The sequence below is a fragment of the Antennarius striatus genome, chromosome 3 (assembly GCF_040054535.1).
Source record: "Antennarius striatus isolate MH-2024 chromosome 3, ASM4005453v1, whole genome shotgun sequence".
NCBI lineage: Eukaryota > Metazoa > Chordata > Actinopteri > Lophiiformes > Antennariidae > Antennarius > Antennarius striatus.
The window spans coordinates 13,599,584-13,620,332 of record NC_090778.1 but is presented as its reverse complement, the minus strand read 5'-3'; the positions used below and the strand labels follow the sequence as shown (position 1 = coordinate 13,620,332).

The window sequence follows — 20,749 nt, the reverse complement described above, 5'->3', positions numbered from 1 at the left end:
TAGGTTACGAAATAAAAAGAGTGATAATTGGCTAGAAGTGAGGAAGTGATCATAATGAACCAATCAGAGGCGGAGGAGGGCGGGCCATCACGCCGTCACACTTATGACTCGCCGTTTGGATAGCTAACATGTTGCGGTTACAGCACCTGTGACAGGAGCGACAACAAGCCGAGGATCGGCGGAAAAGCTGAGATGTAAACTGTTTATAGGAAGATCTGGAAATGGACAAGGTAGTTGATGAAAATGACCAATTTTTAGGCGAACTAGCAAACCAAGCGATCGCGCACTGATGCTCCTAACGCGATCTGATGTAACTTTCAGCGAACTTTAAATGTGAGTGCGCAGAAGAGAAATGACTTCAGACAACCCACTGTGGCTGTTAAGTTTAGTACAAACCAAGTTCATCCGAGGTGTGAACCCGCAAGGTAGCATTAGCTATGCTAACGTTGCGAGGCTAATAGCCGATTAAGTCACTGGTGACTATTGTGATCAAAAGCTAAATGCTCTCAGTTTGATCAAAGTTTTAACTTTAAACGTGGAGGAACAGATAACATGTTAATACGGATCTATGCTAGCTGTTAATACATAACCTCAGGTGAACTACAGACAGAAACGCGATTGTCAAAGGTCATGTTCCAGCACACTGTTGATGACAGGCAGTATGTTCCTTCCCCAGGAGAAGAATTCGTCATCTAGACAAGGGAGACAAAAGAAAGATCCTGCAGAGCTTCAGTCCTGCTCATTACCTCTGACATCACCAGATGGTAATGGGTCCAAACAGAGCTCCAGAGGGTATGGTGGCAACCAGTGTTCTACATCAATAAAGTATACTTCTTCTTCTTCTAGATTAGTGTTTGTGGTAGGCTAACACACTGCTTCATGCCCCCCCCCCCCAGTCACCAGTGTCAGGCTCTCTCTTTGTTTGCAATTCTGATCTATGTTCAGGAATCAGTCGAGTGTGAGGCCAAAGCAGATTGCAACAAGTCCATTTGGAGGCATGTCAAAGAGTCACGGCTACAGCAGCAGCCGTCCCATCAGAACGGTTGGTTTCTTTTTGATGTCACAATAAAAGGATGTGACAAGCTTTGGTTGTAAAATCATGTCAATGGCATTTCGTCTGTCTCCGCAGATCTCAAAAAACAATGATACTCTTCCCCAAGGCAAAGTTATGGTTAACAATTCAAAGGATACATATAAAAAAGGTAGATATCACATTAGTCACTCCCCGGTTAACTGATCCTGTCATGTACCTTCACTTACCTTTTTTTTTTGTTCACTCACTTTTGATCATCTTCAGTGATGTTCTGTTGTGCTTGGACCTTAGGTTTCAGAGGGACACGATCTACCCCAAACTCTGCTCAAAAGTCCAAATCACCACAAGCAAACTTTATCCCATTTGATGCAAACTTAACTGATTTCCCAGAGTTAGGTGTTCATACCTCTGTCCAGAGAACATGTTGGGATCCAGCACCTCAATCCACAAGCATAATGGAAACATCACTTTCCTGGAAGGTGAGTATATTAAAATATTAGTAGTGATATTTGGGGACTTTCTGGTGGATGCTTCTCGTGAACATGGTGCTGCTCTTTCTGTTAAATAGTCTGACAGGAGAGAATCCCCAGAACTGTCTGACTCACAGCAGATAGCCACCAATGGGAAGGAAGATTCACCTATGCTTTTCCTAGGTAAGTAGAAGTCCATGCTATCAGCTTGTCACAGACTCAGGCAATGTCAATAACATTAGGTGTTAATAAATACACTTTTAAAATTGTTTATCTTTGAACAGTTCAGCCGGTGCAGACTTCCTGGGCAAATATCGCCTCACAACCTCCAAAGAAACTTGCCCCAAAAGAACAGATGGCTCACGACAGCTCCATGCAGGTAAGATGACATGTTTGATTTCAAAGCTCAACACTTTGATTTATCAGGGCACCCACACAAGTTAAAGAGTTCTAAAATATTTTGACTGTAGTTCTGCCAAAATGGCCTAAAAGTAATCAAATCATCTGACTTTGTACATCCAGCGGCTGTTTTTGTGTGTCATTATCGGTTGTTGGCAGACAGTTTCGATCTTCAAACTCAAACCTTAAGATTACATCATCAGGGGTTTGGACATGTAAGAAACTGTGTAATCCTTTTTCTGGAGTTCTAGTCATCCTTATAACCAGTATTTTTAAATTAGTTGTATTTGTATTTTTTATTTTATCAGTTAAACTGACAGAAAAGTACAGTAATACAAATGTTAATCGCTTAATGTATTTCAAGTTATATGCTGTATCATCATCACTGACTGTCCCCCTTTTAGTGGTAGAAGTATGAAAAACTATTAAATTACCGTGCTGAATAAATCTTGTTGTATCCCCTTTACCTTTTATAAGATGGAGGAAATTGCTGCACAGCAGGAGGATGGAACCCAAGGGAAGAAAAAACGGAAGAGAAAGAAGAAGAGGGCAAAAGGTACAGGTGAAGAGGCAGACGCCGAGTCAGAGGGACCAGCCATGTTTCAGGAGCCTCCAAAATTTGAGGTAGCTAAAACATTCAATAAGTTTTTTTTAAAGTATTTTTTTTATAATTGGTCAATGTTAAGTTTTTTTTGGTGTCATTTTTCTTTTGTCAGGATGAAGAAGAGTTTCCAGGCTTGACTCTGACTTTAACTAGGAATGAAAGATATTTAACAGGCAGAAATGATTCAAAACTATGCAGTGAGGTATATATCCCTAGTTTTTTCCCTCCTAACTTGCTTTAATATCTTAATTATAATAAATACAGAATTCAAAATGAATGATTAAATGAAACTTGACGTAATTTGTTAGAAGTAATATCCTCTATATCCTAGGAAAACCAAAGACGAATCCAGAGTCGGTATGCTGAAGAAACTCAGGAAATATCACCTGCACCAAAATCCCAGCCCCCAGAGACGGCTAAGAAAGGACAGGTTTGTATTTTTCTATTACTAATAAATAAAGTATGTAACCCCTGAAATAAACAGTGTAGACTGAGCCTAGTTTATTGGCCTATTTTGTACCTTTTGTTTCTAGAAAACTGAAAAGGTTTCTGGGAAAAAGAGCAAAGCTCCTGTTCAGCTCGACATAGGAAACATGTTGGCCACTCTGGAAAAAAAGCAGCAATCACAAAAAACTAAGCAGGACGCCAAGCCGATAATTCTCTCTGGTGAGTTACAAGCAGCATCAGTGCCTGTGCCCAACTGGGTTCCTAATTCATGTTTCTTTGGTCTAGTAAATTTTTCAAGTAAATTCTGGCTTTTGGCACTCGCTTGGAAATAGCATTCTTACTGCTCAAAATTCACTTTCACATGAAACTAAATAAGACTCCAAAATGAATAAATATCTTTCCATCTTATTTATTTGTAGTTTCTGGACCTGTTGTTCAAAAGCAACAGTTAGTCCAAAAAAAGCCAGCCTGGCAGCAGGATAAAATTGCTCACAACCCCCTTGACTCCACCAGTCCTTTGGTAAAGAAAGGCAAACAGAGGGAGGTGCCCAAACCAAAGAAACCCACACCGCTGAAAAAAGTAAGTCAGCTGTCTTACTCTGGAGCTAAGACACCTTTGCAGCGTTTTGCAAGAAGGTATTTCTCTGTTACAATCTTGTTTCTTTTTTTCTGATGCTCAGGTCATTTTGAAAGAAAGGGAGGAGAGGAAACAAAGACGTTTGCTGGAGGAGAGAGGGCTGCTGCCGGAAATTGAAGTGCAACCTGAAGATCACGCTGCAGAAGAAGAGCAGAGTGAGACGGACATTACAGGTGAGAGAAAGCAGATGGAATGATCAAATTTAACATAGATTTTTCTCATCAAACAAGCACACTTCATGCAGAAGGTAGCCTTTGACTATAGCCAATAATTGATGTGTATGTCACTGGTCTAAACCCTCAGGTAAAGTTGTTGGAAGTCCTGTTGAAGAGATGAATGATGAGTCAGAGTTAGATGCCACAAACCAGAGAGACAGCGAAGAAGAGACCAATGAAGATAAAATCACGCAGCAACAAACTGTTACGTCCGAGCCCTGCCCAGCTAATCGCCTCAAAATCCACAGCAGAAAGTTCAGGGAGTAAGACTAAAAATGCACCATGCTCCAATATTTGCATCACCACAAGTTGTCTGAGTTGTCTGTGTAATCAATCAGAGTTTCACTGCTGTTTCTCAATTTGATATATGCACACCAGCTACTGCAGCCAGATGCTGAGCAAAGATGTGGATGAGTGTGTGACGGCTCTGCTGAAGGAGCTAGTTCGCTTCCAGGACCGCCTGTACCAGAAAGACCCCATGAAGGCCCGCATGAAAAGGCGAATCGTGATGGGGCTCAGAGAGGTCCTAAAGCATCTGAAACTTAGGAAGGTCAAGTGTGTTGTCATTTCTCCGAACTGTGAGCGCATTCAATCCAAAGGTAAAGTGTCCTTCCTGGAGCTTTATCTAGTTTGACTCTGGGTTGTTTTTGTCAAGAGCTCCAACCACACACGTAATTACCAGAACAGTGTTTGGAATATCAAAATGTCTTTTATGTTTTTAACTTGTTTTGAAACTAGTTTTTGACTTTTAAGAAACACAAAGCAAGTGTTTTGGAGATCAGTTTTGTTTTGTCTTTGGTGGATTGATAGAACCATTACACTTGTTGCAGTCATCTTAGAAACAAAATTTGGGAAGCGGCTAAAAATGTAGAATTCTTTAAAGCATTTCAAGAAACATTTCATCTTTTTGTAGGGGGCCTGGATGAAGCTCTTTACACCATTATTGACACTTGTCGTGAACAAGGAGTTCCATTCGTGTTTGCCCTTTCTAGGAGAGCTTTGGGTCGCTGCGTCAACAAGGCAGTACCCGTCAGCCTGGTGGGCATCTTCAACTACGACGGTGCACAGGTCAGTTAAATTTATACATATTTCTGACGACAAAAACAGCTCTTCATATGCGTTTCATGACCTGATTTTACAGTAAAATATTTTTGAATGTATTTAAACTAATTCAAAACGTCAAGGTTGCGGAGTGGGAAGCACTGTATCCTCACAGCAAGAAGGTCCTGGGTTCAAATACTCCTGGGGATTTTCTGTTTTTGCATGTTTCCTCTGTGTTGGCTGGGTTCTCTGTCGGTTCCCCAGCTTCTTCCCACCACCAAAAACATGCAATACAGATGAACTGGTGACTTTAATTTTGCCCATAGGAATGAATAGGAGTGTGATTGGTTGTTTGTCTTTCGTGTGACCCTATGATGAGGTGGTGAAATGTTTTCTTTCTTACCCACAGGACTTCTATCATAAGATGATCGAGTTGTCTTCAGAGGCCAGGAGTGCCTATGAGGTCATGGTGTCAAGCCAAGAGTGGATGTCCCAGGTGGAGGGGAAGCAGGAAGCCGACACTGAGGAGGGGCTGCAGATCAGCAGCCTGGCCCAGAAGGCTGAGATCAGTGCTGTCAGCACAGAATTAGAGGAACCAGAATACAGTAAGTCAGTCTTGACCTACTATCTGTGAACCAATTACATGAATTCTTTTTATGTAGAAAATTTGTTACAGATTTAACCAAAGTTAAAGAAAAGTAAAGTAAATAAAGTAAATAATTATCTTTTGTATTTCCTCTTTCTAGTAAAAGTTTGGAAAAAATTGTTGGCGAAGGATTGCAACCACAAATTTTTGAACTTTGAGGAGCAGCTGAGCTCCATGTGCTTGGAGGAGGAATGTACTGAAAACACAGAGGAGGACAGGAGTTGACAGCGCAAAAGCCCTCTGTGCCTAAAAACCTTTCTTTTTTTGTTGATCAGCTTAATCACACATGCAGAAACAGAGCAATGCTCAGTGCCCTGCTGCTGTTTCTCAACCAGGGATTTTTACTATGAAATGAATCAGGTTGGTAATATCTGCAATTAATTGTGAAATCCTTTGTTTTGTATTCTGAAAAGCTTGAAATATATTATGTTTGAGGTGAAGATCATATGGAGAATCAGTGTATTTTAACTTCGTGTACAAAGTTCAGGCCAGAACTTGTAGAAATCCCACAATATGAATTTGCAATAACAAATGTGAACAGACAACCATGCAACACTTTCAGCCAATATGATGCGTTTTGTTTTTTCCCCGTTAGGTTCAGTTTAAAGTATGTCAGTTTCTAAAATACTGGACTTTTATTCCACATCTGCACAGAAGAAAGTACACAACAAATGTTTCATATTTATTCAGTTTCTTGGCTGTTGAAAAGTGCTGCACTACGGCAGATGTTTGACTTATTTGTGAATAAGTCAAACAAAAGTTCTTATGGATTAAAAGTCTTACTGTCAAAGGTCAGTGTGACACGTGTCAGGTGAGTTTAGACTAAAAAGGCAAGCTGCTACTTTTTGTGTACAAAAGTGAATTATTTGAGTGACAATTCACTCAATTCACTCAGAACTTCTGTTGTTTTATCCCAGTTCCATTGCTTTGTACAGAGTCTTTATTTGTCTTTCATTTGAGGTTATTGACATATTAAACACTATACACAATAAGCAACTGCCACTCATGTAGTTTAAGTGATATCATTAAAAAATGAAGTGTTTATTTTTTTATTTTATTTTTATGTGCTTTTTCTGTGACCTAAATAATGAGGAAACAACACAAGTAGCATCACGGCTGAAGGTGACACATTACATTCTAGTGAGTGTAGAGGAGGTGAAGGAGCTATAAAGGATAACATTCAGACTGATCTCAAAGCATTTCTAATCAGTAAAGGAGAAAAGACATCAGATCACAATCAGCAAAGTCTTTAAAATTCAGTATTTTGATATTTTTAAGTTAAATACCTGTAGAAAGGTGATAAAATATAGATGGTGATAAGAACACAGACAGGATGCTGAAATTTAGTTCAATTTAGTCTGGTGTAATCCCACCGGGAGAATGGTTGTTGGAAATTTCTGACATGTTAGAACAAGAAAAGCACAAGTGTGACTAACAGCATTGATTATGAGTGCCGTCATGTGTTAATGTTTTTTGACAAAGCGTACGATTAATATTGTTAATGACACTTTTCTTTCCTAATAAATATGTGTGGAAAAAAATCTCTACGTTCTTAAGTTGTATAGAAATCTTGCAGCAATAGTTCACCATTACAGTACTGTCATATTTGTATTTGGTGGTGAGTTTGATGAGAAGACTACAGTCCCATATCAGTGTGATCAGTTTTAGTTATCCATTCAACCAGCTAAGCAAGCCAGACTTTTTTTTGGGTATAAATTACAAAGGGATCGATTTTTGCATTCATTAGAAAGAAAAATAATTTGTATAATTAGCATCAGTTAGATGCTCTACAGCATGTGTCAAACTCTAGGCCCGGGGGCCAAATGTGGCCCACTAGAGCATAAAAGATCAGAGTCTAAAAATAAATAATTCAGAGTGTGTTTTGACCAAACTACATTTCCCACGATGCAGTAATTAAGCCCATTTTAATTTTGACAAATAATGTTTTGAACAAAGTTAATGTTTTAACTTGTGTTTGATGTTATTTTTCTTTATTCATCTGGATAGTTTGATCCTTGACTAATGGAATTGTTTTTTTACATAACCTGACAAAAGGATTTATGTTATAACAGAGAAACAAGCAGTTATCTATTTTTTGAGCAACTGTAATGTTTGTTACTTCAATAAGTAATAAATTTAGTGTTATTTAACATCAAGGAGTAATTACATTTATGCTACATTGCATTGAGTTACATTTATAAGTTGCAGCCAGCCCTTTGAGGACAGCCGTAATGCTGATGTGGCCCTCAGTGAAAAAGAGTTTGACAGCCATGTTCGACAGACTAATGGTTCAGAAAGGTCTGTGGAAGTAATAAAAGTTTAGGAATGAATTATGAACCTGATGTATTTTTAATTGAAGCTTAAATGTTGACAAAATGTCACCTGGACTGAATATAAGATAACTTACAAGAGAAGATACATCATTCTCAATTTTCATTTACATTTTAAAAAGGGGAAAAAGTGGTCCAAAATCATTAATACCTTTCTCAAGAATTTATTTAACAAAAAAATGTATTGGCTTTTATCAAACACATCTAGAATTGCTGACCTTCTTTTTGCATGCCTCCTCTGGTGTTTTTGCCCATTCATGAGCAATGAGCTCCAGCTCTTTCAGGTTGAGCGTCTCCTTGCCATCACCCTGATCTTGAGCTTCCTGTACAGATTCTCAAATGAATTCAAGTCAGGACTCTGGCTGGGCTCCTGTAAAATGCTAACCTTTTTTATTCGCTAACCATTTCTTCACTACTTTAACTGTCTTTGGGTCATTGTCATGCTGAAATGTCCACTGGTGCCCAAGAATGAGTTTCTCTGCAAACTACCTGATGTAGATGCAGATTTTACACCTTCATTTTATGCCAAATGAAGGATACGTTACTTTGGCCAAACAATTACATCTTATTGCATGGACAAAAATAACCATAAAAGAGAAGACGTCCTCCTCTTTGTCCAGACGAGCATTTGCAAAGTCCAAGTGGGCTTTTGTGTGTGTTATCTGGAGGAGTGGCGTCCACCGTGATCTGCATCCGTGGAACCCAGCAGCGTGTCGTGTCCATTGGACTGTCTGCCTGGAGATGTTGCACCAGCAGAACATCTCAGATTATTTAATAGCACTTTACTTCGTAGCCACTGAAACATGAAAACATTCAGATATGGCCTTATCGCCCTGTCCTGACTTGTGAATATCCACACGTCCTCAGTTTTAGCCATGATTATCCACAAAACAGCTGCAGAGAGCTGCTGTTTTTCACCTATAGAGCTGATTAAAACAGATTTTTCCGGTGAATCAGGATAATTTAAAACCAAATTGTTTAGTTTATTTTTTTTCAGACTAATTAGGAAGCTTTAGAAAGAGCTTGGCCTATTTTAATTGTGTAGAGCTCTGGATTTTTCTATAGTTTGTGACAGTATGCAAGAGATATGAAAAATATTGGACATTATAGTTTTTGTTCAAATGTAAATTAACGAGAATTTTTTTCTCTTGTCCATCATCTTCTGAGAGAAATCAGTCATTTCAAATCGAGATTAAACTGGCTTACTGAAAAAAGTCAAGCTTTGCCATGGTTTTGTGTATTTTCATACAGAATTGTATAAAGAGGACAAGACAGATGAATGTACAGTAATTCAACATGAACTGTATATTTTGTCATTTCAAATGATCAACATTTGTTCACAATGAAGAACTCTTTGATCAAAGAATATCCGTCACGTTTCACTTCCAGACTCAAAATATATTTTTCATACTTTTTGCACACCATTAATTTTACCTTTTGTTTAATTTCCATGGTTACAAATTTAATTTAGATTCTCTGAATGGTATCTGTTTTTTATTCATACATTAATTAATTTTGATTAATTTATTTAAGAACTGGGGTTAACAGCAACAACTTCTTTGTGTTGTCAGTGAAATCCACGTGTGGTGGGAGCCTGAGGATCAATTTTTTTTCTTTGGTACGAAAGTAATCATCAATAACAATAGCATATATTGATAATTATATAATAAAATAGTAAGTCGAAAACATTTATGTATTAATACATTTTACCATGCAAGCACAAAGCTGTCTCATATTTTACTTTATTTCAACAGATCCATTGGAAAGACCATCTTGATTACAGTCTGCTTAGCAGGCAGTTATCTGCTACTAAGTGTTTATTGAGTATGGATGAGAAAAATGGGAATGTATTTGTTTATCAGCTGACATGATTGACAAACTGAAATTTTGGCACCATGGACAGTTTTTTAGGTAATCAGAGATGTGTATAGAAGGTTTCATAATCCATTTGCTTGCTGTCAAAATATTTCTTCGGACCCACAAAATGATTGTTTCAGGATTGATTTTCGAGTTCTTGCAAACACTTTTGTGGGAATTGCATACAAGAAAACCTTACATTAACGTAATTCAAAGGTGTTATCCACATATCCGCTGTCAGGTTCGTTGCACATTCCCCCTTTAAAGGCTCCAGCTGCTGGTTTCTGAAGGCCACAGTCTTTGTAGTGGTTAAACTTCTCCCTGCAGGGATCTAAACCCAACAAATGTTTCTGTAGAAAGACCTTATTGTCACTGTCCACCTCTTTCACCCGACTGTAGTCTCCTGATGCCTTTGTGTCTTGAGTCTGAACATCTGTGTACCCGGCGCTGTTAAGTGTGAAGTGGTTTTTCTCCTGAACGAGAACACTGTCACCTTTCAGATTATTCACTCTGCTGTAGTCCACCTTTTTCACCGTCTGCAGGTTTTCAGCGTGAGTCCAAACATCCACATAGCTGCCGTTTGTGAAGGGTTTGACTGCATCCTGCTGCTTTGACTCGCTCTGTTCTGTGGCGCCAGTGTTTACGCAGTTCCCACATGTGAACTGCTGTTTCTGCGGCAGATGTAATGGCTGTGCGTGAGATAAACTCTCTCCTGAAAGAGGTTCCTTCACAAAGTCATCTATGTCATGCCTCGTTTCCGTGGCTATCTCGCACTCGCTTTGGATGTGAGTTGAGTCTTCACATTGGCGCTCTAAATGTAATTGGAAGCACGGAGGAATAACCAAGTTTTTTGTAATTTTATGAAAACTGGAGGGATCTCGCGGAACCCCGTTGTTGTTCTCTGTCACAGTCACGTACTCCTCCATCTGGTCCTTCCTGGCCAGCGTATGGAAATCTGGGTTGATTATCAGGGCATCTTCAGATAGCCCATTCTGCAAGGGTAAGATGAGATTTGTTCAGTCATTATGACTATACTATCGCATTCACACTACTGGATTGGACATGCTTTGCAGTGTCCATTGCAGACTATTACCTTGAGTAGCTGAAAATCAAATCCTCTTATCTTTGGACCCGGAACAGGAGGAAGAACCCACTGCTTCACGCTGAGGAACACACTGAAATTAGTCAAATTATCCCTAACTCACTCATTCAATCTTTCTCACTGATATTTTGCATACATACTCTTTTCTCTTCATGATCAAGATACACATTGTCACACTCAGTGGAATTAAGGAGAGAGTAGAAACCATAATCCACAAAGATTTCTCACTCTGGGGATCTACTTCAAAAAAACAGAACATTTTCATCCATTAGAGCTTCAAACAGTTTCCACCTCGCTGTGTATCCAAAGATGTAGAAAAGCGCTTACAGTTGGGGATCTTCACAAAGGTGGTGTTGGTCCACTCACTCCAGGACCCGTGATCCAACATGCAGCGCACCTGGACCATGTACGTCACCCCAGGAATCACACTGTACAGGTCAAAATGGATTTGAGTTCCTGAGAGGTACTCCTAGAGAAAAAAACAAAAATAAAACATAATCTCATACCAGGGTTCTGGTTACATCCACATCCAATATGGCATCAGAAAACATTTGTTATACCTGAGCTGAGGGATCATGGAAAAAAAAGATTATATTCTGATTTACTGACTTATTGTACAACAAAAAACAGAAGTAGGATCAGGTCGAAGCAGCTGACAGTCCTAGAGGCCGCTCCATTATCACCTTCGATTGACTGTCTTCAATGTTTACTCGACTTCTTGGAGTTATGGATTTATACTATTTCCTTCCACTTGGGACGGTAACAATTCATACAATTATTTTTTTCTATCCTGACAGCAGCTGCTCCAAAATTCAATTTATTTCCATTCAAATAACTTTATTTGTCCCCAAGGGACATTTGAAGATGTAGCCATAAGGCTGAACTTTCATTCATTCATTCATTTTCTAACTGCTTGTTCCGCTGTAGCGGGTCGCGGGGAGCTGAATCCTATCCCAGCTGGAATAGGGCGGGGGAAACTCCGGGCACAACGCCAAAGTACCGCGGAGCCACACATAGACAGACAAACACGTACACACACACTCACACACTACGGGCAATTTGGGACTGGTCAATTAATTTGAAGAACATCTTTTTGGAGGTGGGAGGAAGCCGGAGAACCCAGGGAGAACCCACAAAGACACGGGGAGAGCATGCAAACTCTACACAGAGCAGGACTCGAACCCGGAACCGCCTTGATGTGCGGCGACAGCGCTAACCACTGCGCCCAAGGCTGAACTTAGGAATTTCAATTTTCTTTTTTTCTTTTTTACCTTTTAGTTTCACAGATGACTATTGTCATTTCAATATTGTACTTAATTCCACTTATACCCTCCAGACTATTATTAGATAGTATCTTGTTTAAATGAGTGTGGCTAAATGAACAGACTAAACACTTCAACTATTTCAACTGCAAAGAATCGACATGAACAACTTACTTGCCACTTGTCATTGTCTTGTCTGACTCGGAGTTCATACTTAATGGTGACCCAGCCAGACTTTGTGTCCGTGTTACAAGGATGCTCCCATTGGATGTGGAGGTATGGACTCTTCTCTCTCTCCTTCACAAGCAGCGTTACATTTTCAGGGACGTCTGGCTTCACTGTTGAGCACAAATAAAAGAAAACCACAGCCATGCGGGTGCATGCATGCCATACACTACTTTTAACAGTCACTTTTTTCTCCATGCTTTATGTTATTAGTATGGTGATTAGCACTAAATGCAATGTTTGTGACCATTATTGCTATTCTGAGAAAATTTGCTCTAATCAAAGACAGACACCAGGGATTAGACTCATTTATGGAGGATGATGAAGTAAACGTTGACAAAAACATGGGTGATCGCGGCAACGGTGACCGACTCATTGCAAATTTGAGTAAATATGTAAAATAAATATGATGTGGGGTCATGGCTCTGTTTAACACCTCTGCCAGGTATGGGTCACATAGAACTATGAACTTGAAGAGTCAACGCAGATAGGTCATATGTCAAAAATAGAAAAATATTAATTGTGTATTTAAAGGTTGAAACAAGCTACTGAAAAATTAGAAACAAACAAACTTATAAATGGTAATTAATAGCTCAGATGAAAGTTTACTTTTGTTATACTACTATATCACAAACAAACAAACAAACAAACAAACAAAAGAAAGATACATGATCAACCTTAAGCCAAGTTTTGAACAAGCCACAAACTTGTTCTACTGCATTCTGTTCAGGTTTGTTGATGTGCATCCTGCCTGTAAGGGTAATATTCCACACTGAACCAAGGAATGCTGTCCAGTCAATAAAACTGTGACTAATCCATGTAGATTATTTTCTGCAGTGTTAACCCCATCTCTAATGAACGCAGATATTAAAGACATCCAAAGTTCAAATAACACAAAAACACTATTGAGCTAAACAGATGAAGCCATCCATAATCGGTGTGTGGATTGTTTTTGGCTTGTCTTAGACATTCAGCTGCATTTTATCAGTGCTAAAATCCCCAGACTAGCCTCTGCAGTTCATTATTAAGTAGTAATGCAGAGCCAAACCTCCGTGAACCACAATGCACACATTTGTTAAAATTTGTGCTTAAACGTTTTTGCATTGACATGTTTTGCCTTTCATCCCTATAATTCAATTTTTTAAAACTTGCTTATATTTTAGAGCTTATCATGTGCTTCCAATGGTGAGAACCACATCTTCTTCTCATTTCAGCTTTTCCCTTCAGGGATCGCCACAGCGAATCAATTGCCTCCATCTAACCCTGTCGTCTGCATCCTCTTCTCTCACACCAACTACCTTCATGTCCTCTTTCACTACATCCATAAACCTCCTCTTTGGTCTTCCTCTAGGCCTCCTGCCTGGCAGTTCAAAACTCAGCATCCTTCTACCAATATATTCACTATCTCTCCTCTGGACAGGTCCAAACCATCTCAGTGAAACCATCTCTGACTTTATCTCCAAAACCTCTAACATGTGCTGTCCCTCTGATGTACTCATTCCTGATCCTATCCATCCTGGTCACTCCCAAAGAGAACCTCAGCATCGTCATCTCTGCTACCTCCAGCTCTTTTTCCTGTCTTTTCTTCAGTGACACTGTCTCTAGACCAAACAACATCACTGGTCTCACCACAGTTTTGTACACCTTCCCTTTCATTTTAGATGAAACTCTTCTATCACACATCACACCTGACACTTTCCTCCACCCGTTCCATCCTGCCTGTACACGCTTCTTCACCACTTTTCCACACTCTCCATTGCTCTGGACTGTTGACCCTAAGTACTTAAAATCCTCCACCTTCTTGATCTCTTCTCCCTGTAACCTCATTCTTCCACTTGGGTCCTTCTCATTCACACACATGTACGCTATGTTACTGATGGGAACCATATATGAGTCCATGAAAAGGAATAAGAACAACATTTGTCTCTAATGAAGTGTTGTCTCATCTTGATCCAATTTCTTTGGGAGACAACTTACAGATTTCCATCACGTCGATCTTAACGGGGTCTGAAGTGGCGTTCCCGAGGGCATTGGAGGCCACCACTGTCAGGTAGTAGTCGACCCAGATGGAGGTGTAGCTCTTCTCAAAGAAGCAGGAGTTCTTCCCTGCTGACTGATAGTCCGGACACTCGTGTATGCCCTCCAATCTGTATGCAGACAAAACAAGACCTTTACTAATCAGATATGAGTAAACACTGCATATAATCACAACAGGAGCAGCATTGTAAAACTAATGTTGGCAGAAAAGACATGTTTGCACTCAATAAACAAGAAAAGAGCTTGAATGATAAGAAAATACCATTTTGGCGTGATGTCCCCATAGTTACGGTGGCCAGCCTCATATACCACATTAACATGATTGTAAATATCCTCTTCGCATCTCATGAGTGTCACATGTTGGACGTCTTTGGTCTCTAAGCATGAGGATTATTATTTTGCCCTCAGGTCAGGGCTGTTGAGCGTCACACAGGTAAGTGTTTGATGTATGCAAGTTTACTTAGCAACAAAGATTTGTACTCAGGTGAATAAGCACAAGTGTGTGAACTGGGCAGCTGGTAGTTTTCCACTCATTTATGAACAAGCAGTACTACACTGACAAATAACCAACATCGCAATGACGCTGGTGATTTTATTTTAATCGCACATAACAATAACAAGGTAAATCACAAGCAACATAAACATAAAGATGTGATGATGTCATCATCCTTAGATTTTATTGTAGCGACAACCTGTACCTGATGATCTGAGGGACCAAATCCATGAAGAAGAGACAGACGTATGAAGGAGACAAAGCATCAGCTAGAGACTAACAGTGCTTTATCAGCAATCCTGATCAGTGTAATGCATAATGTTTAATGAAGTGATTTCAGTGTTAGAGTCATATGTGTTAATTTGTTCACGTACATGTCAGTACATGAACAAATTAACACATATGTATTCTGAGCTGGAATTATCCTATCGATTGACTGGATAATCCTGCCAACATACGTCGGTATGGAGTCGTCTGACTTAGCACAGTTTTGTTTAAACAGAAGCTGTAGCCGTGTGTACAGTGTGTGCAGTGTGTACAGTGTGTGCAGTGTGTACATTTGCTTGAATGTAAAAAAATAGCTGGTCTGGTTTGGTTTCCGTCTCAATGATGAAGCATGGTGGTAACGATTCCTTCTGACGCCAGTGGCTCAGCAGTAGAGCAGACGTCTTCCATCCAGACATCGCCCAGACATCAGTGGTTTGATTCCCGCTGGCGCTAGACTTTCGACATCGGAGTGTGAGATGACTGTGGGAGGTGTCAGCTCACCTCACGGCCACTGCTGAGGCGCCCTTGAGCAAGGCGCCGTCCCCTTACAAGTTGCTCAGTTGGGGCATTACCTGAAGTGGCTGCCCTTCACTCTCTGCCTCCCCATATGCTGTGATGTGTTGTGATGCTAACTGCTGTCATACTGTTGTGCTGTGATACTAACTGCATGCACACAGGCCTCTTGTGTGTTTCAAGCGCCTGCACAAATACACTGTATATATCCTGCATGTAACACAAAAATCCTGTAAAAAGAGTGAAAATAGTAACTTCCCCGTAAAAGGGGATTAATAAAGTTCTGCTTCTTCTTCTGACCAATCAGGAGTCAGCAGGTTCTCCATGACTGCATATGGTATCATTTGAGCTTCATTGGAACCTCAACAACGAACAAACCAAAACATAGCACCAGTGACCAGGAATTAGGTTTAGCCCATGTAAAAACCTATATGTAAGTTTGACATACAAATCCTTCATTTTGTACGTATTAATGGCGCGTGAAGAAATCTTGTCCTTGCGATAGTGGCAAAGTGATTATAAAAACAGAACTCTGAATCCAGAAATAGAGACAGCAACACCAGGCCTGAAGAAATATCTCATTATTTATGGTATTCAACTGTAAATCCTTGATGGACATCCAGCAATGACTGTTGTTAATATTAATATGAGGGTGGTAAACCAGTGAAACCTGATAGGGGATCTAGTTGTTTGAGGTACCTGATCCAGTGACAGAAAGCCAGGAGTCTTTGTTGTTAATCTCTACCTCAAACATCATGTATGTCCACTAATTTTAAATCTAAGCATTAAAATGAAATGAGATGAAAACTTGCATTTGGACTGACCTTTCTCTCTCATAATAGAGGCGGTGTGTAGTCGGCAGTCCTCCATCAGATCCGGGCTCCCACCAGCAGGTAAACGTTTCTTTCTCAGGGGACCTGCAGCTGAGCAGAACTGGTTTCTCTGGTGGAGACGTGCCTGGTAACATGTGGTGGTGTAGAAAACAAGTATCACCTTCTCCATTAAACACAGATATGTTAAACTAACACTCAGGTTGTAAAACCATAACTTAAACACAATGTTAAATGGGTATTTCACTCAAATTCCATGCAGGTTTTTCTCATTTGCCTTTAAAGGTATCCAACCACACATGTAGTTTTGTAGATATGTCCCATGTTCATTTAAGTTCCCTACAGACATATTTTCTCTCTCTTTAAAAATTCCAGAAAACACAAAAATATAATGCTGTTTAGTTCTAAAATATGTACTGCTATTTATAACACTGTGTTTAAATGTCAGGTCCATTTGGAAATGGGACCATGGTAGACTTCTAAATTAGTTGCCATGTGACCAATCATGATCCAAACCTGAAAATGAGATCATCAATGTACAAATGGAAAACTTGATGACCTTCTAGACTAGAGTCTAGAATCTATTTGAAAATACTGCTCACATGAAATCATAAAATCGAAGTTTGTAGATGTCCTGGACAATGTATAGAAGACATTACAGGTGGATAGCAGACAACCTGCGGGAATTCCAAAGGCTACTACTCCAAGCCGAGAAATCCTTTGGCATGTAACCACCAAACCCCCGCCCCCAACCGGTGAACACACTGCTTTTGTACACAAACATTTCTTTTGTTATTTAGCATTTACAAATGGTAATGGGCAGGTTTTGTTTCCAATTAACTGGGTCAGTCATGAAGAATACATTTGAATGAAAATCTGTATTCTCTGTACTGGATCCGATCAACATGGATTGGTTGATTATCCAGATAACTATAGAGATAAATCAGATACAATACTTCTGGAAATAAATATAATTCTAAACCAGGACAAACAAAGCCCAAACTATCCATCGCGTCTGTTTATATAAACCAAAGATAATTACTTTTAACTTACTGTCGGACTTTCTAACTGCAGACAGCAGCAATAGCATTACCAATCCAAGATCGCTCCTCATGCTGTCACAAATTAGCACGTTGTGTGTCTCAGAGAGGGAAGTGGCATCACAAGCTTGTACCTATAAACCGACATAAGCCCAAGGTTTGCCTGTGAGTCCTGTTTTTACTTGAAACAGGGAGACATAAAGGGAAAACAATGAGCAAACCGATACTTGTACATGTTGTAGCCAAACACATGCAGGTTGTCAGCAGTCATTATATTCTGATTAAACATGACATACTGTAAAAAAAATAATTGGCCTCTGCCAACTTGCCATGTATAGCCACGTGTAGTACTCACATAACTTTTGAACTAATAATGCTAAGAATCTAAATGAGCTGTCTATGAATAGGGCTTAGTCATCTCCAAAATATACCAGTCTGATTTTCAAGATTAAACAACTGGATGCACATACCAAATAAAATTAAAAAAAAACCCTCAAAAGTGGTCTCCCTGGAATTATATGATTTTCCAGTAATGAACGCCTGTATTCTCTGTCTTTATGTCGTTTACTGTATTTACTTATTATCATGAGAAATCTTGTAGGTTTTGAGGGGTTGAAGTAATAAAAGTCCCTCCCGAGTGTTGTCTGCAAATCAGTTTGTTCCCAGCCTGTAATGACCTACAACTCTAAAGATGAACGGTCCAATTAAAAAACAAAACAGACCCTAAAAGTAAGAGTAAGTAGATAATTAACAAGGATTTTTCTTGTTATGAATGGTGATGACACTAACACACAAACATTTCACCTGTGAAAGCAACAAAATGTCATTTAGACATTTCTTAACCTCCTGATTAATATGGTTCAATGGCGAGAAATGCTACTGGATTTATTAAAAATAGCAACATGACTGTGAAAAAGATCCTGGATCCTAGCATTATCAAGTCTATAAGACAGACCCTCACTCCTCAGCACTGATTCTGTACAATAAAGAAAACAAAAACAACAACAACAACAACAACAACAAATGGAGACTTTACTTCCTCGTTCTTGGAAGCTCTGCATGCAAGCATTCAAAACATTCAAAACTTTCAGGATTAGGATCAGACTGACATCAATGTACTATTTTGACTGCATGCCTTCAAGTGGTTTCTGCTCATTAGAGGAGATATCAGAAGAGTGTTTTCTGCCTACCTGCTGCCAACCTGTTCACCGGACGCCTGCTGTTTATCTGCTTGGACAGTGACAACAGGTTCAGTTTTATACTGCAACATTTGCTCTGACAAGTGTTATAAGGGCTGCATAAAAAAAAGAGGGCTCCAGCTTAGTTTTTAAAATAATTGTGATACCACATATTCTCACACACACGCACGCACGCACGCACACACACACACCCACACACACATATATGAAGTACATCAAGAGTCATAATAACTCAGCCTCTCGGTAAAAATGACATCTTACATCTTGACTTATAGAAATCTATCAGAAATATGGTCCAGATGCAGTCATAACTTTTTACAATCCTCCTAACATTTAAGTTTATGATCATCAAATATGATCCTATTTAACACGACTATGAAATCTTAAAAATAACTAAACGCATACAATTTCTGTGAAATAATTAAAATGATTTACCTGAGTATGTGGTTTCTCAAGGAGTTATTGTATTCTTATTTCACAATTCTGTAACGCTGCACAAAATAACTGATGATCATTAAAAAAATCATCATGTTAATCTTGGTTTCTTTAAATGTTTGAATATTGACGTCATAAGTATCTTCAGTCTCCATATAAAAAAAGGCTAATAAAGTTCTGACGTTGACAGGACCGCAAATGAAAGGCAGCCATCAGTCATTCCACCGCGTCTGACGCCCAGCGAGAGTTGTGTTTACGGAACAGAGGTGCTTTGAGAACTGAAGAGGAGGGATTTGTGTCGTCATCACTCGGCCAATTGACATTGTGTGATTTATTTATTTATGTGTTTATTGTGTGATTTATTTATTAAGACATACGATTTATTTATTAAGACATAGTTTTACAATCACTCCAAAGAGGTTTTGGGATTTTTCACAACCTTCGACTTTTGGTATTGCTTAACCTGATTTTTGTGAGTAATATTTAACTGTAGACAAATAGATACATAACTTAAAACGCCTTTGTTCGACTAAAACATTTCAAACCAAACCACCTGTTAAAACAGCACAAACATTATTTACTCAAATCTGATGTCCAAAGCAGTTTTTGTTTTTCTTTTTTAAGGTCATACTTCTCAGAATCTTCTGATATCAATCTCCGTCCAGTTTAATTCTAGAATTCTGCCTGATTTCATTTTAAGGGTTCTAACCTTACTATTATAAATCTGACGTTAAGAATTATTCTAAGAATTTATGCATTACAATTAATGTCACACTGAATTCAGAAAGAGGACTCAATTCCACCATAGTTTTTAAGCAGTTCGCAATTATTTAGGTAAAACTGAAAAATATTTTCCCTAAACAAGGAGCCCATGCTCCACAGACGCTTCACCAGCCCGCCTGTTCTGCTAATGAATGCTGACTGGTGAGTTCAGACAGTTATGTCAGGTATGACAGCCCTCCGTTCCTCAAGTTCAACCAGAGTTTAAAGACAGAACTGAAATCGAACAACATTCTGAAGGAGGATCACGACGATCTTCATTTTCAACAGCCACATGTAGATTTTGCAAATGTAATAGTGGAGATATTCTGCTGACTACTGAAGCCGCCAAAGCGGGTTTTGAGGTATTTCACATGTAATTGCACATCAGGTTTTTCCCCAAACAAATTAAAGTTAGAATAAAATATCCAATAACAAGAGTTATCAATATTTTTTTCCAGTCGGAAAAACATGCAAGCGCCTTCAACATATTTGGACATTATGACGCTTTTATGTCTTTAAATAATGTCTACATCATTCAAACATCTCCGTGGGGCGGGACTCGTGCTACCCACTGCATCCACAGGAGCGTGATTGTCAGCTCTGAGGTTTAGGCAGGGCTTCCCGATTGCTGCAATTTGTATTAGCAGCACTAGAGGGAGCCATACGATTCAGATTTTTAAAAAAAAAATCTACATATTATCTGTTTTATGTGGGACTGTGAAGACAAATTATCAGTTTCAGAAAACATGAGACAAAAAATTATCATTACAGGTTACCTAAATCAGCTTTAAACCTTTAAATTGCGTACATTTAATGTCATTCTTGATGAAGAATTAAAAAAGAAGTGTATTATCTTGTCGCATATACGATCTTTGACTGGGGGGCGACCCGCGGGCAGTCAGGGG

General features: G+C 39.2%; 2 protein-coding genes across 9 annotated transcripts; one reads left to right on the top strand and one right to left on the bottom strand.

The window, feature by feature from the left end:
* The first annotated feature begins 86 nt into the window (after nucleotides 1-86).
* Nucleotides 87-7,035, top strand: secisbp2 (SECIS binding protein 2). Of its 5 annotated transcripts, none has more exons than XM_068309828.1 (18): nucleotides 87-230; nucleotides 677-792; nucleotides 946-1,042; nucleotides 1,130-1,202; nucleotides 1,325-1,512; nucleotides 1,602-1,686; nucleotides 1,788-1,882; nucleotides 2,380-2,526; nucleotides 2,619-2,708; nucleotides 2,838-2,936; nucleotides 3,040-3,172; nucleotides 3,373-3,533; nucleotides 3,634-3,763; nucleotides 3,894-4,068; nucleotides 4,184-4,404; nucleotides 4,719-4,873; nucleotides 5,256-5,451; nucleotides 5,593-7,035. In XM_068309828.1, the coding sequence occupies exons 1-18, from the start codon at nucleotides 222-224 to the stop codon at nucleotides 5,715-5,717; spliced, it is 2,295 nt and encodes a 764-aa protein (XP_068165929.1). In that variant the 5' UTR covers nucleotides 87-221; the 3' UTR covers nucleotides 5,718-7,035. The 5 variants fall into 5 exon arrangements, with proteins under 5 accessions (XP_068165929.1, XP_068165926.1, XP_068165932.1 ...); XM_068309825.1 differs by having other exon boundaries at nucleotides 677-825; XM_068309830.1 differs by having other exon boundaries at nucleotides 196-333; nucleotides 677-825.
* A 2,021-nt stretch (nucleotides 7,036-9,056) lies between these two features.
* Nucleotides 9,057-19,309, bottom strand: prlrb (prolactin receptor b). 4 transcript variants are annotated; one of them, XM_068309834.1, is made up of 10 exons: nucleotides 19,083-19,309; nucleotides 18,639-18,675; nucleotides 17,462-17,582; nucleotides 16,403-16,535; nucleotides 14,246-14,415; nucleotides 12,218-12,381; nucleotides 11,109-11,250; nucleotides 10,922-11,021; nucleotides 10,773-10,842; nucleotides 9,057-10,671 (listed from the first exon to the last, which is right to left on the bottom strand). In XM_068309834.1, the coding sequence occupies exons 3-10, from the start codon at nucleotides 17,520-17,522 to the stop codon at nucleotides 9,880-9,882; spliced, it is 1,632 nt and encodes a 543-aa protein (XP_068165935.1). In that variant the 5' UTR covers nucleotides 17,523-17,582; nucleotides 18,639-18,675; nucleotides 19,083-19,309; the 3' UTR covers nucleotides 9,057-9,879. The 4 variants fall into 4 exon arrangements, with proteins under 4 accessions (XP_068165935.1, XP_068165933.1, XP_068165934.1 ...); XM_068309832.1 differs by having other exon boundaries at nucleotides 9,058-10,671; nucleotides 17,462-17,629; XM_068309833.1 differs by having other exon boundaries at nucleotides 9,058-10,671; nucleotides 17,462-17,620.
* Between the last annotated feature and the right edge of the window lie 1,440 nt (nucleotides 19,310-20,749).

Bases quoted from the DNA above. Each gene is read 5' to 3' on its own strand.
- secisbp2 (XM_068309825.1), top strand. The intron at 4,874-5,255 runs GTCAGTTAAATT...TCTTACCCACAG, and splicing joins TCAACTACGACGGTGCACAG to GACTTCTATCATAAGATGAT. The intron at 5,452-5,592 runs GTAAGTCAGTCT...TCCTCTTTCTAG, and splicing joins ATTAGAGGAACCAGAATACA to TAAAAGTTTGGAAAAAATTG.
- prlrb (XM_068309834.1), bottom strand. From the start codon at position 17,522: ATGAGGAGCGATCTTGGATTGGTAATGCTATTGCTGCTGTCTGCAGTT. The intron at 10,843-10,921 runs GTATGTATGCAA...TGTGTTCCTCAG, and splicing joins TTGATCATGAAGAGAAAAGA to CGTGAAGCAGTGGGTTCTTC. The intron at 10,672-10,772 runs GTAATAGTCTGC...TTACCCTTGCAG, and splicing joins TTGATTTTCAGCTACTCAAG to AATGGGCTATCTGAAGATGC.